Source organism: Plasmodium gallinaceum, assembly GCF_900005855.1.
Source record: "Plasmodium gallinaceum strain 8A genome assembly, contig: PGAL8A_v1_61, whole genome shotgun sequence".
NCBI lineage: Eukaryota > Apicomplexa > Aconoidasida > Haemosporida > Plasmodiidae > Plasmodium > Plasmodium gallinaceum.
The window spans coordinates 184,502-201,529 of NW_021628220.1; the positions used below are offsets into that span (position 1 = coordinate 184,502).

Consider the following 17,028-nt stretch of genomic DNA (forward strand, 5'->3'; position numbering starts at 1 on the left):
TTTTTAAAAAAATTGTGAAAATTATGAAAAAAATTATAAAAATAAATCAACTGATAAACAGTAAAGTTCATTATATTGGAGATTTAATTTTACATAAAAAAAAAAAAAAAAAAAAAAATATAGAAACAGACAAGAAATTAAATAACTTATAGAAGTTAATATATCAGTAAAAATAAAAACAGGAATAATTAAAATATCGAAAAAAAGATAATAAAATAAAGAAGTTAATGTTTTAAAATATGCCAAAAAAAAAAAGAAAAAATTATTAACAAATAAAACAATGATATTACTATTAAATATACTGAAATTTCTTATAGGAAAATGCACAAATAAATACATAAAGGTAATTAAAAATATATGTGTAAATAATATTAAGAATTATATTTTTGAAGAAATTGAATTTAATCAATTTTCTTTTAATTGTTATGACCATTTAAATAATTCAGAAAATAACAGTAAAGAAGATAATCATGATAATAATGGCAATTTTAATAATTCAAAAGAAAAGATAAAAGATTATATAGTGTATTTAAGTTCATTAAAAAAAAAAAAAAATGATTTATTACTTAATATATGTTATATAGGAAAATTAGAAATTGATTGGAATAATCATTTTGACAATGGATTAAATGTAAATGTTGAAAATATTTATATAAATATAAAATTAGATGAAAAAAAAATATATTTGAATAATTATAATTATGTAATGATAAAAAATAATGCAAAAGAATTAAATAATGAAGAAAATAATGAGATAATAAAAAATAATTTTTTTTTTACTACCTTTTTTTTTATAATTTTACATATGGGAATTATAAAAAAAAAAATATACAAAACAGTTGATATCTTGTTTAAGTATTTTCTCTATATTCTTACAAAATCGAATATTTCTCATTTTTTTAAAAAGATATTTTTTAAGTATTTTTTAAAACATATTTTTTGTATTGATATAAATAATATTAATATAATTTTTGAAGATAACATATTAGACAACCAGAAAAATATATATTTTTCATTTTATATTAAGAATGTCCACATAGATAATCACAATTATATTAAAAATATTAAAAAAGAAAATTCCAAATTCAAATTTAATAATGATAATAATAAAAATATTGAAAGAAATGAAAATATAGAATTATTTATGGTTCATATAAATAGGTTTAGCGTTTATTTAGATATGAGAAAACAACAAATAAGTAAGAGTAATATTAATTTAAATAAAATAAAATACAAATTTTTTTTTTATTACAATATAAACTTTTTTCATAAAAGAAAATGTTTGATAGAAGATTCAAATGCTAGTTGCATTATATCAAAAGATAATAACAAAAATAAAAAATATATCATCAATTTTTCTCTACCATATATTAATTTTAACCTTTTAAATGATAACTTGTATATATTGTACTTATTTTTTTATAAATATTTATATATATTTCAATTAAACAAGGAATATAGAAGAAAAAATAAATACTTGAATTTAAAAGAAAAAAAAATTAATGCAATTAATAAAAATGCATATTCGAAATATTCTTCATATAATAATAATTTTGGATTTGAAAAAAAAAAAAAATTTATGTATGTAAATAAAAAAGGATACACAAATAATAACAAAAAGGAATTATTGGAAAAATATAAAAAAATAAATAATAATAACATTAATAATAAGACAAATAATGAAAAGGATAATGAAAAAGATAATAAAATAAATAATAGGAATTCTAGAAAAAAAAGAAAAAAAAGTTATGACAATTATATACGAAGGTATTTTGAATTTAATGTAAATATAAAAAAATTAAAATTAAGTTATATATATACCTATTCAGATTATTTTTTTTGTTCTTATAAAAATATAAACACTTCTTTTTTTATTAAAGAAGAGAGGTTAAAAAATAAAAAAAGGGAAGGAGAAACATGTTACACCTTAAATGATTTTATATTTTTAGTTGATAAATTTTTTATGATGGAATCTTATTCTCAATCGTGTTTGTGTATAGACAAAAGGAAATACGAGTTGCTCAGTTTTTGTAAAAAAGGTTCTATTTTAAAAAAAGTTGAATATAATGTAGATTATGAATATTCTTTATTAAAACATAATAATGTATTAAGTAAAATCAATAAAAAAAATTATATTAATCAAGAGAAAAATAATAATTATTGTTTATTTATACGTTATAATAATAAAAAAAATATAAAAAAAAATATTTCTATAAATATTCAAAGTGTTTATTTTATAATTGAGAAAATACAAAACTTTTATTCATTAATTAAAAAATTATTTGAACAAGATTTTTATATATTTAAAAATTTAATTAATAATGGAAGAAATAATGATAAAAACAATAAGAAAAATATGTCTCCTATTATTAATTTTAATATATATTTCAATAACATTAAAGTAAAATTGAAAAGATTTGATAAATCATTCTTTATTTGTTTAGATGATGTTATTTTTTTTTATACAAATGAAAATATTAATATAAAAAAGGTAGGTATAGCTAGAAATTTGCTTTCTTCTAACTTTTCTTTTTTAAAACAAATGAAGAAGAAATGGATATCTTACAAAAATAACGTTAATATATATTATAAAGTTACCAATATATATTCTTTTATACAATATGGTAAATTTTCTCATATTTTGGTTTTTCCTTTTTCTTTATTTTTTTCTCTTGATAAGTTAAAATCATATAAAATAAGAATAGATATCCTATCTTTGGTTGTTGAATTAAATAGTTTTATTTTAAAAATTTTAAGAGTTATACTTTTTAATGAAGAAGATTTTCTATTAGATAATTATAACAACTATGATAAAGAAGCAAAAACTACTTTTTTATCAACAAAAGAAGATGAAGCTATATTAAATTATCCTGAAAATGAAAAATATTTAAAAATTTTATATGATTATAAAAAAGAAGAAATAATAATACAGAATGAACTGAATTTATTATTTGGCGCTTTAGAAATATTTTTTGATCACAATGAAATAATTAACAGAAATTTTGAAGAAGAATTAAATAATTTATCTTTTTGTCTCACATATATTTTGAAAATATTTAACAATGCAAAAATAAGATTTTCTTGTAATAGTATGAATTTGTATTTTTTTTGTTATAACAATTTTTTATATGAGAAAAAAAAAAAAAAAAAAAAAAAAAAAAAATTTTTGAATATTCTAAGTTTTACTAATTATAAAAATGATACAATAAGAAAACATAATGATTATAGAATAGATGTGTTTTATTTTAAATTAAAATTAGAAAATATTTATTTCAATTTTTTTGTGAATAATAGTGATTTAAATGATTCAAATTCTTTCCTTATTTTTAAGAAATTGTATATAAGGAACATTTTTTTATTTTTTGATTTTCATTTTAAACCTATTTCTTTATATTTTGTTTTATTTGAAGGATTGAAATTATATAAATTAGTTGATCAAGAAGATGAAAAGAAAATTATAAAATTAAAATATGATTCAGAATCAATTAAAGATAAGAAATGCATAAATAACATTACTAATAAAAAAAAATATGCACTTATTATAAAACAAAAGTGTCAATTAATATATACTAAAAAAACATATAAATATGAAATAAAAAATAACCATATGTTTATAATATATATTGATAAATTAAATATATATATTTTTGATTTTTTTGTTAATCTATTATACTATTTTTACTATAATTCAAAATTAACAAAAGAAGTAAGAAAAAGTAAAAAAAAAATCACTTCTAATAATGTTACTGTTAATATAAATAATTTGGATACATATTCATTATCAAAAAAAATGATAAAATTAATTAAGGATATAAAAACATTTTATCATATAATAATAAAAAATGTATATAAGTACAAATTTTATTTTATCATGAAAATGATAAGCTTTTATTTTATTTTTCATGATAATATTGAAGAATGTGAAGATAATTACACTTCAGATCTCTTTAATAAACATTTCAAATTTAAATTAGAATATATTATTATGAAAGGGAAAAATAATTTAGTAAAAATAACTAAAAAAAGATTGCATAAATTACCAGATAAAAAAAGAGAAGAAAGAAATACAAATATCAACAACTTAGATATGAATGAAAAGAATAAAGAAGATTCATCAAATTTTAAAATTGAAAGTAAAGAAAAAACAGAATGTTATAATTTAAAAAATGTTAATCCAAACATAAAAAATTACTCATATATTTCTAAATTTTATTTAAATGTCTTTTTTAATTATTTGTCAATTAGTAGATATGAAATTAAAAATAAAATAAATAGAAAAAACACATATTCTTTAAATAAATTCAAATATCATAAAAGTTTACAAAGTAATAATAATTCAGATAGCAAGAAAACTATATTTAAGTTAAATAATAAATATACAAATAAATGTGATATTGATATAAAGGAGAATAATAAAAAATGTAATTATATTGTGTATAAAAAAAAGAACAATTATAAAAAGAAAGAAGTGATACTAATGAAAATAGAAAAAACAAATATAATTATTTGTGATATATATAATATGTTATTCCATTTAGATTCTCGCAAAATTAAAATATTCAGTTATATAAATTTTATATATTCTTTAAATTATTATATGAAATTGTTATTAAAAACATTTCATTGTGATTTTTTTAAAAAAAAATTTATATTCAGTGAAGTTATTAAAGCAGATTATGAAATTGATAAAATCATAAATTTTATAAAAGATAAGAAAAAATATTCATATAAAATATGTAAAAAAAGAAATTATGAAAGTAAGTTAAGTTATAATAGATGGAGTAATATTTTTTCTCATGTTTATAATATTAAAAAAATATATATTAATTTAAATAGTATATATTGGAATCTTATATTATCAGATACAAGAAAAAATAAAAAAAAAGAAATGCTATTTCTAAATGTTAAAAATTTAAGATTTACTTTATTGAGAGATATTACTATAGTAGACAAAAAAATGGTTCAGTTAATTTACTCTTTTTACAACCAAATTTTTTATATTAACCTATATATAAAAAGTAAAAAAGATAAAAATAAATTTCTTATATTTCACTCAAACTGTATTAATTTTTACAATCAGATAAAATCTAATGTACATATAAGTATGCTTAAAATTAATTTAAATAATTTTGTTAAAAAAAACAAAAAAAAATCGAATATATTAAGAAAAAATTCATTATTAAATCTAAAAATTTATTGTCTACATAAATCCTATGATTACAAAAAAAAGATTAACTTTTTTTTTAAAATACTAAATAATTTAAAAAAAAAGGTATATTATATAAATCATGTTCTTCCTGTATTAAAAGAAAAGGAATCTTGTAATAAATTCAATGTAAAAACAGTAATAAAATCATATAATAATAGAAATGAAAAAACAAGTAAAAATAATTCAAGTTTTTATATTTTTATAAATGAGAAAAACATTGCATCATTAATGGATTTTTATGGTAACATAATGAAATTAAAGAATGAAATAAAAATAATTTGGAATAATTACAATAATAATAAAAATAAAAAAAAAAATAAGAGGAATGTTAATAAAAATTTAAAAAATAGTATATATAGATTAAATAAAAATAATATTAAAATAAAATCTAACTTAGAAAAATTAAAAAAAAAGAATAGAAAAAAAATTATTTTTAAATTAAATTCTTATTTACAAGATAAACCATTTTACAAACATATTCAATTGTATAATAAGACATATGATAATAAATTTAATAAAATTTTAAATATGTTAGTAAATTCTTTTAATTCAATCAAATTTAAAATAAAAAATGTTTTCCTATTCTTTTATACAAAAAATATGAGTGTATTTATAGGTGCTTTTATAAAAAATTTAAATGGTACATTAATTAAAAATGAATTTATAAAAACATATAACATGACTTCATATAATTTAAAATATATTCATGAATTGAAAGAAGCGATTGTATTTAGTAGTAATAGTTATTTTAACTATAAAAAAAATTTATATATTTTTGAAATATATAATAGTTTAACAAAGAAAAATAGTTTAATTTATTTAAACCCTTTATTTTATTTTTTTAAAAAACAAAATATAAATTTACATTTTTCAAATTTAAAAAAAAGAATAAAGAATATCTCTACTATTAGTTTCAAGATAAATTCAAATGATAAACAAACGAATTATAATCAAAAAAAGTTATTATATAAACAAGATAATATAAAAAAGTTTAAACATATTCAAAAAAAAAGTAATCGTTTTTTAAATAGAAAAAAAAAGGATGATAAAAATAGATATAATACTTCTGATATTAACTTTATACGTCTTTTTAATAGTAAGAATACTAGTAGTAATATTTTTAAAAGTTTATTAAAAGATAATAAGCAGCTATGCAGAGAATATTGTAAATATATAAAATATAATGAAATTGGCTTTGTTAAAATGAAAAATAGAATATTTTTAAAAAAAATTTATAATTTCTTAGAGAAAAATATTATATTTCGTAAATTAAATTATATATCAAAAATGAAGGAAGCATATAAGGAAAGAAACTTAAATAAAGGAAAATTATATATAAACATTAAATATGTTATAAAAAAAGAAAAAGATCCTTTTTTAAGTATATTATTAAAACATATTTACAAAAATATTTTTATATATATTCCATTAAATACAATGGTTGATTTAAATAAAATATTAAGCTCTTCAAAAAGTTGGAAATTCATATATGCACCACCATGTAATATACAAAATAAAAAAAAACACTTTTTAAAAAAAAAAAAAAACAAACTTTTTGTTTTTTATCATTTTAAAATTCTTTTCATCAACACTAATTTTCATATATTATCTCCTTCAACCTACTTAATGAATAATATAAATGAAAATGGATTAAATACAAATGAAATGAATATAATAGAAAATGTAAAAAAATATAAAAAAAATTATTATAATCACGATGATATGAATAAATTAAAATGTAATTCAATAAATGACAACAAACAATGTGCAAATAAAATTTCTTCTAATGGAATTAATAAAAAGAAATATATATATTTAAATGAAGTTAAAAAAAAATATTATGGTACATATACTGCAGATAATGAGAGAGAAATAGAGAAAAATAATTTATATTTATTAAAAAAAAAAAAAGTTCAACATAAAAATGAAAAAGAGAGAATATTTTTATTTGATTTTATAATAAGCACTAACATGAAAATTGATGTAGAAAAAAAAATTAAAATAAAAAAATTATTGAAATTTCATGATGGAAAAGAAGGAAAAAAAAAAAAAATGTATATCTATATGAATAAAATAAATTTTAATACATCATTAAAACAGTTAAAAATTAAGTGTGGTATACTTTACATTTGTTTAAATTTACATTATATAATAAATATTATTAGATTAGAAAAGATTGTAAATATTTCAAACATATATAAAAATTCAAAGTTTTATTTAAATTTAGTAAATATTCATAAATTTCAATTATTAAGAGATAATATCCAATTAAAAAAGTTTAGTGAAAAAAGGAAAAATAAAATAAATTTTATTTTCTTAAAAGAATATTGTATATATAATATTAGCGAAATAGTAAACATATTATTTTTTTTTAATATAATTAATTATGAATTAAATAAAGATGATTATATATATTATAGGTTAAGTAAAAGAAATGATAAATATATTCTACAGAATAATCATAACTGTTTCCCATTTAAAGAAAAATATTTATCTGAAGATGAAAAAAGTTTAATTAACAAAAATAGTTTTTTTAGAAACTTATATTTAAATAATGTAAAAACAAGTAATGGTAGTTATAGTAGTATATGTAATTATAACAGCAACTATGGGAACAAAAATGAAAATAACGATAATAACAACAATAGGAATTTCTACAATAATAATAATAGAAATAATATAAATTTTAATAACAATAACTACAACAATATTGATAATAATAGTTATTATAAAAGGTGTGACAATAGGAATTATAATAATGAAATTTATAAACTTGAAAAAGAAGTAAGTATATTGAAAATGAGAAATCAAATTAAGAGAAGAGAAAAAGAAAAAAATAAACATTATAATAAAATATTAATAAATAAAAACTATATTAATATAATTATAAGCAATTTGTTTGTTTGCATTAATAATAATGATTTACTAATTTTGAAGTTTTTTATAAACGATTTAAATTACATAAAAAAAAAGTTAAAAACAAATAAAATATGCTCTTGTAAATATAAATATGATAACGTAATAATATCCTCAAAGTTTAAGAAAAACGTAAAAGAATTGAAAAATGAGAAACAAAAAACATTAGATAAAAAAATTATAACAAAGAATAAAATTAATATTACTATAGATATATTAAAAATTTTTTTTATTACAAAAGTTTATCTTCATGAAATTTTTTCTATAAACAGTTTTAACAATAATTTTAGAATAGATAATTCCATTATAAATAATAAAATAAAAAAATTCATAATTTTTTTAATTTTTAAACAAATTAATATACAGTCAATAGATATTTTGGACATTAGTAATTTTATTTATAATAAATCAAAAAAAACGCAATTTATAGAATCTTTTGATTTTTCTTCTTATTATTCTTCAAGTAAAAAAAATAAGTTTTTTATTTATATAAAAGATGATATAAATGTTAATTTAAGTAAAAACATAATTAATTTTTTTTTTTTATTTAAATACAATTTCTTTCATAATTATTTTATATATAATGAATATAATGTCGTCAACCAGTTAAATAATCAAAAAATTCATAAATTGAAAGATTTCAGAAATATTATATCATACCAACAGTCATTTTTAAGAGAATATATAATAATTAGAAATTTTACCATTTATAATATTATATATGAATATGAAGACAATATTGGTTATATTAAGAAAAATGAAGAAAACTTAATTATTTGCAAAAACTTATTTTTATTAAATATATATAGTGTTGAAGATTCTAACTTAAGAAGAAAAGTTTTTATAAAAAATAAAAATAATAATAAAAATTATAATAAAATTAATGAAAAGAATTACTTTTATGTTGATATTAATATTCATGAAAATAAAAAATGTATAAATATTTATCCTTATTTCTTTATTAGTATTATTTATAGTAAATATAATAAGAAAATATTAACTAATAGTAATTTAGAATCAAGAAAAAATGCTTTTAACATAAAATTAAAATTTATTAAGAATAATACTGTTAATACACTTTTAATAAAAGATGAAAAAATGCTATTTAGTTTTCCATTTCATTTTATAAAAAATTGTAAATTTTTTCAAATTATTCTGAAAATAAATAATAAGGTATATACAAGTAATAAAATTAAATATAATAATATATTGAAATTGAATAAATATGAATTAAAGGATATTTATGATAAAAAACATATTCTTTTTTGTTCATTTTTTTATTTAATTAAAAAGATGAAGAAATTAAAAATCAATAAAAATAATGAATCAAACAGTTCATTTAAATTAAATTATAATATTACACAAAACATAACAAAAAAAGATTACGAATATAATGAATATGACAACAATAATAAAACATACGAGATATGTATGTATGATGATAATGAAGAATTTAATGAAAACATTATAGATAAACATGAAAATAATAAGAAAAATACTTTAGAATATATAGAAAAAAAAAAATATTCTAAGGTTTTTAGCATTTTTAATATAACTAAAAAAAATGTAAATATTTTATCAATACAAAGCTCTATTAGAATTATTAATTTATCTCCATTTGATATAAGCGTTTTACTAAAAAAAGAAAAAGGGAAAATAAAGACATACAACATAAAAAATTTTGATTATGTAAATATTTATGATTTTTGCTTTTTAAAGAATATTATTTTAAATTTTAGTCTATCACCTTACAGACAGTGGATAAAATTTATAAAAGTGAACAATGAAGAATATTTTATTGAAAAAAATATAAAGGGGAATTGTAGTTATAATACAGAAAATGATGATAATAACACGAAAATAATATTTTATGAACTCATAAAGTTTAAAAATTTCTATTTTATTATATATATTTATTTTTTTGAAAATTCTTATAACATAACATTTTTAAGTAAGTATAATGTATACAATTATACAAAAAATATTTTGCATTATTATATAATTAATGAAGAGAAAAATAATATAAATGACTTAAAATTTGAGTGTGAAGTAAAGAAACATACATTAAAAGAAAAATATACTAATTACAAAGAAAATTTATTTATTCTACAGCCACTTTTAGATAATAAAATTACTTTTGTGAACGATTTTGTTGAAATAAATAAAAAAAAAAATTATAAGGAAGAAAAGGAAAATATGAAATACATTAAAAATTATTGCTTTAATCACAGATTTAGTTTAAACCATATAAAGTCAACAAATACTGACTCAATTTTATATGATACTAATAAATCATATGCAAAAGTTATATTATTGAATGATGAATATATAACTATAAATATTAAAACTTTCAATTTTCATACATTTACTCTGTCTTTTATCTATTTTTATCCTTACATTATTTTAGTTAACTTAACAAAATATGATTTTGATATAAAAATGAAAAATTATGATGTATTAGAAAAAATTTATCAGGATAACAAAAAAAAAAAAGAAAAAAAAAATTTCGAATGTGAAGGAAACCATTACTATGATACTTATGAAACTAATGAAAGTGAATTGTTAAATTTTAGTGAATGTACACAATTTTCTTTATCTAATGAAGAAGAGATATTTAAAAACAGTGAAAAGAATGTAACAAAAGTAAATAAATACAAAAAAAATAATAAAATAATTAATTTTTATGATGAATTTAAATTAAATAATAATGAAGATAATTTAAATATTTTAAGAAGTATGCATATGCAAGAGTTAAAAATAAAAAATAAAAGCACGTGGGATTTTTTAAGTTTGAAAATAAAAAAAAAAGAAAGAGAAAAGGAAAAGGAAAAGGAAAAAGAAAAAGAACAAAAAGAAAAAACAATAATTAATTTTGAATCTGCAATGGAAATATTGAAAAAAAATCCTAGTTATAAAACAAATAGAACAATTTATAAAAAAAAAAATATTAGATGCAAATATATGAAAATACATAAAAATATGAGAAAATATTTTTATTTACACAAATGCATTGAAATTACTACAAAAAATAATAAAAATTTAACAATTATTAAGCAAAGGTTATTTTATATTTCCTCTTTAAAAAAAGAAAAAACTCATTATATATTTATTAAGGAAATTCCTTTTTTAACTGATTTTATTTATTCTCACCAATATGAAAAAAATATTTTATCAATTGAAAATATTTCAAAAAATAATCTGAATGATGTTAAGGAAAAAATTTCATTAAATGCATGTATCAAACAAAACGTTAATATAGAAAAAGAAAAGGAAGGTAATATTAAAAAAAAAAAAATTATAAGGAATAAAAAAAATAATGATACATATTGCGATATGACAAGTAAAAATAACATATTCAAAACGAAATATAAAAATAAAACTTCAAATAAAATAAAAAAAAAAAACAAAAATAAGAAGAATGAACAATTATGTGTAGAAAAATATGAACATGTGTTAGACACACATAATTCATTAAAAAAAATGAGTAAAGGTTTACACTTTTTTATTAACAATCATATTTTTTATGATATTTTAAATAAATATAAAGAGTTAATTAACAAAGAAACTACTAAAAAAGGAAAGGTTTTTATTTTTAATAATTTAGGAATTCCCTTGTTTGTCAGCTCAGAAAAAAGTAATTACCTTTTTTTTATTAACACGAAATATGTTTATTTTAAAGAAAAGAAACATTTTTATTTTTATTTTCCAAAGTTTATTTTCATAAATAGGAAATTGAAATTATTATTTAAGGTGAATGATAGAATACACAAATATTATTCAATTAGAAATTATATTCATTTAGTTAAAAATAAAGAAATTCTTAAAAATTTTCATATCATGAAAATATGTTTAATTTACAATTTTGTGTCTTCATTTTATTTTTATTCTTTTGTATTAAAAAAAAAAAAAATGATAAACAATACAAATTTAAAAAAAAAAGTAGATTTAAATCTTACTGAGAAGAATGTTTCATCTCATAATACGGAAGAAACTGAAAATAATACATTTGATAAAAAATATGAAATAATATATTATGAACTTTATTTGGTAAAATTTCATTGTGATATTATTTTAAATAAAAATAATGAAATTAATATAATTATCAATGGATTAAAAGAATTTAGTTTTTTAAAAAATATCTTATCATTTGATTATTTTTTTCACTTTTTAAGAAATGAAAACATGGTAAATGGATTAAAAAATTCATCCGAAAATGTATTATACAGCAAAAAAAAAATACCTAATGTTATTTATACAAATAATTTATATGGGTTATGTAAAAATGATTTAATGAATATTAAAATTTATATTAAAAGTTTAAATATATTATTTAATTTCGAAGGTATTTCTTCTAATTCAGGTGTTATGGAAAGTATTCAACAAAAAATTAATTTAAGCAACATATATTTAAATTTCTACACATTTCAATATTTCAATAATAAAACTTTAATAAATAAAAAGAGGTGCATACAATTTTATGAACAAAGTTGTGTGAAGAAAAAATCTTATATCAAACATATAGTTCCCTCAATAAAAAAAAATAAAAAGAGAAAGGAATCATTTTTTATGCATAATATGAAATATCTCAAAAAGAAAAGAAAACATATAATAAAGGATGATACAAATAATAATCAAATTAATTTGAAAAACTCAGAATTAAATTTTTCTCCTTATAGTATCTTAAATAGATCTAATAATTATTTAGATAATGAATTATTAAATAAACAGAATAACAATAATTTAATCAGTGAATGCAATAAAAAATTTTTATCAAAAAATGCCATTCATAATTTATATTTTTTCTATAAAAATAACATCTACTGTCATTATTATTCATATATATTTACAGGATATATAAAGAATATTAAATTATATCAGCATTTATTTAATCTATTGAGAAGTAAAATACTAAGTGTTTGTATAAATTATTCGGATTTTTACAAAAAAATTTCTATACTAATAGATAATATGAGTATAACAAAAATCAATCTATATGATAAGAAGGAATTTGAATATAAATATACTATTTTAACTAAACATAACAACCAAAATGATTTCATAAATATTAATATTGATTTGTATAAACAAAGAATTATGAAATACAAGCATATATATAATACATTAAATATTCTTCACACATGTACTCATATAAATAAAATTACAAAAAGAAAAGAAAAAATGATAAATAATCATAAAAATATCACTAATGAAAAAAAAAGTAAAAAAGACACATTTTTTGAAAGTAATAATATATATGTTAATTCGAATAACTTTTCAAGAAATTATGAAAATGCTATATTATATAATGCCTATTATTTTTATAAAAAAAAAAAAAGTAACTTAAATAATAATTATATTAATGATATAAATGATCTAAAAAATTACAAAATTAATAATCTTGTAAATTTCATAGAAAATATTAAAATTAAAAAATCTCAAAAACAAAAAAAAGAAATTATAAAAAACCTATCTATAGATATAGCCAGTTTAATACTAACTTTAGATTATAATTATTTTATTAATGTAATCCCCTTTTTCTATGACTACTTTTGTAAAAAATTAAATTATTATAATATAATGAATAATTTAAAATTTCAAGAAAAAAGAAATTTAAATATATATTATGATTTACTTAAAATTGTAGAAAAAAATAAATATGAAGAAATTAAAAATTTAAAGATTCTGGAGAACTATAGTTTAACAAAAAACTTAACAGTAAATACGCAAATCAAAGAAGATAAATTCTTATTGTATATATATGATATTGACATAAAGAAAACAAAAATATATATAAATGTAAATTACTTATTAAAATTATTTTTAACAAAAAATTTTTTAATGAATATATCATCTATCAAAATTAATAATAAAAAAAAAAAAAATATAGAGCATATATTAAAAAAGATAAAAAAAATCTATTTTTATAATTATATTGATATATTTTTCTATTTACTCAAAAACTTAAATATATCAGAAAATACTTCTTATACAATGCATAATTTTTTAAGCTTACTAGAAAAGTTTCTTAAAAATAATTTGCAACTTTCACCACTGCATAATTTATATAGTTTTGTAGTAACACTAAAATATAAATGTGAACATAAACTTGATAACAAAAATAAAGCAAAGATAAACAAAGATAATTATTCTATAAATAAAAATATCAGTAATTTTTTTAGCACAGAAAACAATGCTCTTTTATTTTCCTCTGAGTTTTATTCTGATGGAAAAGATAAAAATAAATATTTAAAAAATTTTTTTTCATTAAATTATTCAAATTTTTTTTCCAAACAGTTATTTATTAATTCAGATATAAAAACAAATGAAGAAAAGGAGAAATATGAATATAATGTTATGAAGCAAATAATAGACATAAATAAAAATAGTAAACTAGCTAAATATATGAATAATAAATTAGATAATAAAAGCATTTCTGATGAAACCATTTATAGTAAAAATGTTTTGAAAAAAAATCAAGAGAAATTAGAAAATGACAAAATACTGAATAATCAAAAGAATATAAAAAATGATAAAAAAGGAGTAAATTTATTAAAGAAGTATAAAAAAAAGAAAAAATCAAAAAAAAAAAAAAGTCAAAAAAGTGATATTTCAAAAATAACGCGTATATCTTTTACGCATAATCTGAATATAACAAAATAATGAAATTAAAAAAAAAATTTAAGTATAAAAAAGAAAAAAAATAATTAAAATCACAATAGAACATAAACAAAATATATTTATTTTTATATAAAAATTTATATTGTTAAATAACTTTGCTAACATTTAATATTATTGTTTTATTATTATATTTTTTTTTTTTTTTTTTATATATATTTGAAAAAAATTATATATTTACTTTTAATCTTTTTTTTTTTCCACCATTAATTATTTGATAATTTCATTAAAGTGTTAGATTCTTCAAAAAAAGTTTTTAATTTTGTCTTTTTTTAAAATTTTTATTTTTATCTGTTTTTTTTTTTGTTTTTTTTTAATGCTTATCGTTTGTCTTGCAATTTTAATTAATTTTTTATTAATATTTTTAGCTTTTAATAAAAAAAACATGATGAAATAAATAAAAAATAATATGAAACAATAAAATAAAATGAAATATTATTATAATTATATATATGTATAAACAAAAATATTTTATCTTACTATCTGATTTTTATCTTAGATATATTTTTTTATAAAATACTTGTTTAGTAATTATATCTATATGTATTAATTGTAAAAAAAAAAGGTGGATTTTTATTTTTATATTATGAATAGAAACAAAAATTTCTTTTTATTAAATCAAGTAGAAAAAAAAGTTGCTAAAAAAATTATCTAGAATAATTAATTAATAAAAGAAACAATTCCAGCATACGAAACTGATGAATCATTCATATTTTTGACGTGATTAGACTAAGAGAAAAAATAAAAAAAATAAAAAAAAATATAATGAAAATAAAAATGAAAAAATTTCTATGTTAAAAAAAAAGAAATTACCTGAGAATAATGCATTAATTTTGTTAAAATATTTCCTGAATAATTTTGAAGTAACTAAAAAATAAACATACATACATATATATATATATATATATATATATATATATATATATATATATTAAAAAATTAAAATGTCATAAAAATATAATATATTATTAATTTTACATTTAGCATAATTTTTATTGGATTTGAACCGCATATTGTATTACGTGTTTTATTTAGGTAATGAATAAAACCTAAGAAAGAGAATTTTAAATTCATCATTTTATTTAGTTCAATGAAAAATTAATTAAACATATGAATTATAAATATTAACCTGTAATATCATGGTTACTAATAATATTGATGGCATCTTTATCCATGTTCTACATATATTTACAAAAAAATTATTATTAAATATATATTTTAATATTATATGTAAATTTGAATTTATTATAAATTTTTTTACTTCAATTTGCTTATAAATATATTTATCATTGTATTTTTGTAATATATTTGTAAAATTAAATCTAAAAAAAAAAATTAAAAATTAATAAAAGATATATAGACAAATAGAGATAATATCCTTTTTTCCTTTTAATTATTTATAAAAAATACCTTGCACCATAATGACAAAAATCCGACGAAAATAAAAATAAATTATCATCATTTTCAAAATATTTTTTTAATGGATTACCTACGTATATATTATAATAATGATAATAATAATAAATGTTATACTTTTTCACATATATATATATATATATATATATAGGATTAATATTCCAAAATTGTAAATTATATAAAAATATATAAAAGTGAAAATATCTTTTAATATTTTTTTTTTAAAATAATACAGATTAATTTTATTTTTTCAATATCATTGCCAATACACCCTACATATATTGGTATTATTTTTATGTCTTTGCTGAAAAGTATTTAAAATATAAAATTAGAAAAAGTTCAAAATATTTTATTCATTTATTTATTTATTTATTTATTTATTTTTTTATATAAATAATAGAGAATACAAATAAAAATATTACTCTTTAATTATATATTTTATTAAAGGAAGTTGCATTTCTATTGAATGTTCTTCTTCATCATCCACTTCATCAATAAAGTCGTATAAATTGTAAGAATCATTTTTCATAATATCTGATATTACTATATAAGTATTATAAAATAATATTCGTTAAAAATAAAAAAAAAAATAATAATTTTTGTTTTTTATTAATTCAAGTTACTGTCATTATTTATTTCTAAAAAACCAAAAGGTGTTTCATATTTGTCTACTTTTGGAAGTAAACATTTATTATTATAAATATGATGATTAGGTCCAGCTATAAAAATATTTTTTCTATTGTTAAAAAAAAAAAAAAAAAAAAAATATATATATATATATATATATATATATATATATTTTACATATTTTT

General features: G+C 15.6%; 2 protein-coding genes across 2 annotated transcripts; one reads left to right on the forward strand and one right to left on the reverse strand.

Annotated features, from left to right (window-relative positions):
• Positions 1-280: 280 nt before the first annotated feature.
• PGAL8A_00090900 (conserved Plasmodium protein, unknown function) lies at positions 281-14,785 on the forward strand (the record flags this gene model as incomplete). Its single annotated transcript, XM_028671655.1, has 1 exon — positions 281-14,785. The coding sequence occupies one exon, from the start codon at positions 281-283 to the stop codon at positions 14,783-14,785; it is 14,505 nt and encodes a 4,834-aa protein (XP_028526027.1).
• A 675-nt stretch (positions 14,786-15,460) lies between these two features.
• On the reverse strand, positions 15,461-16,951 carry PGAL8A_00091000 (memo-like protein, putative; the record flags this gene model as incomplete). The annotated part of the gene is made up of 9 exons (XM_028671666.1): positions 15,461-15,529; positions 15,614-15,667; positions 15,779-15,849; positions 15,930-15,978; positions 16,062-16,122; positions 16,211-16,289; positions 16,450-16,520; positions 16,639-16,759; positions 16,840-16,951. Coding segments are annotated over 9 exons (687 nt in total), but the record flags the coding sequence as incomplete, so codon positions are not given.
• Positions 16,952-17,028: the final 77 nt, after the last annotated feature.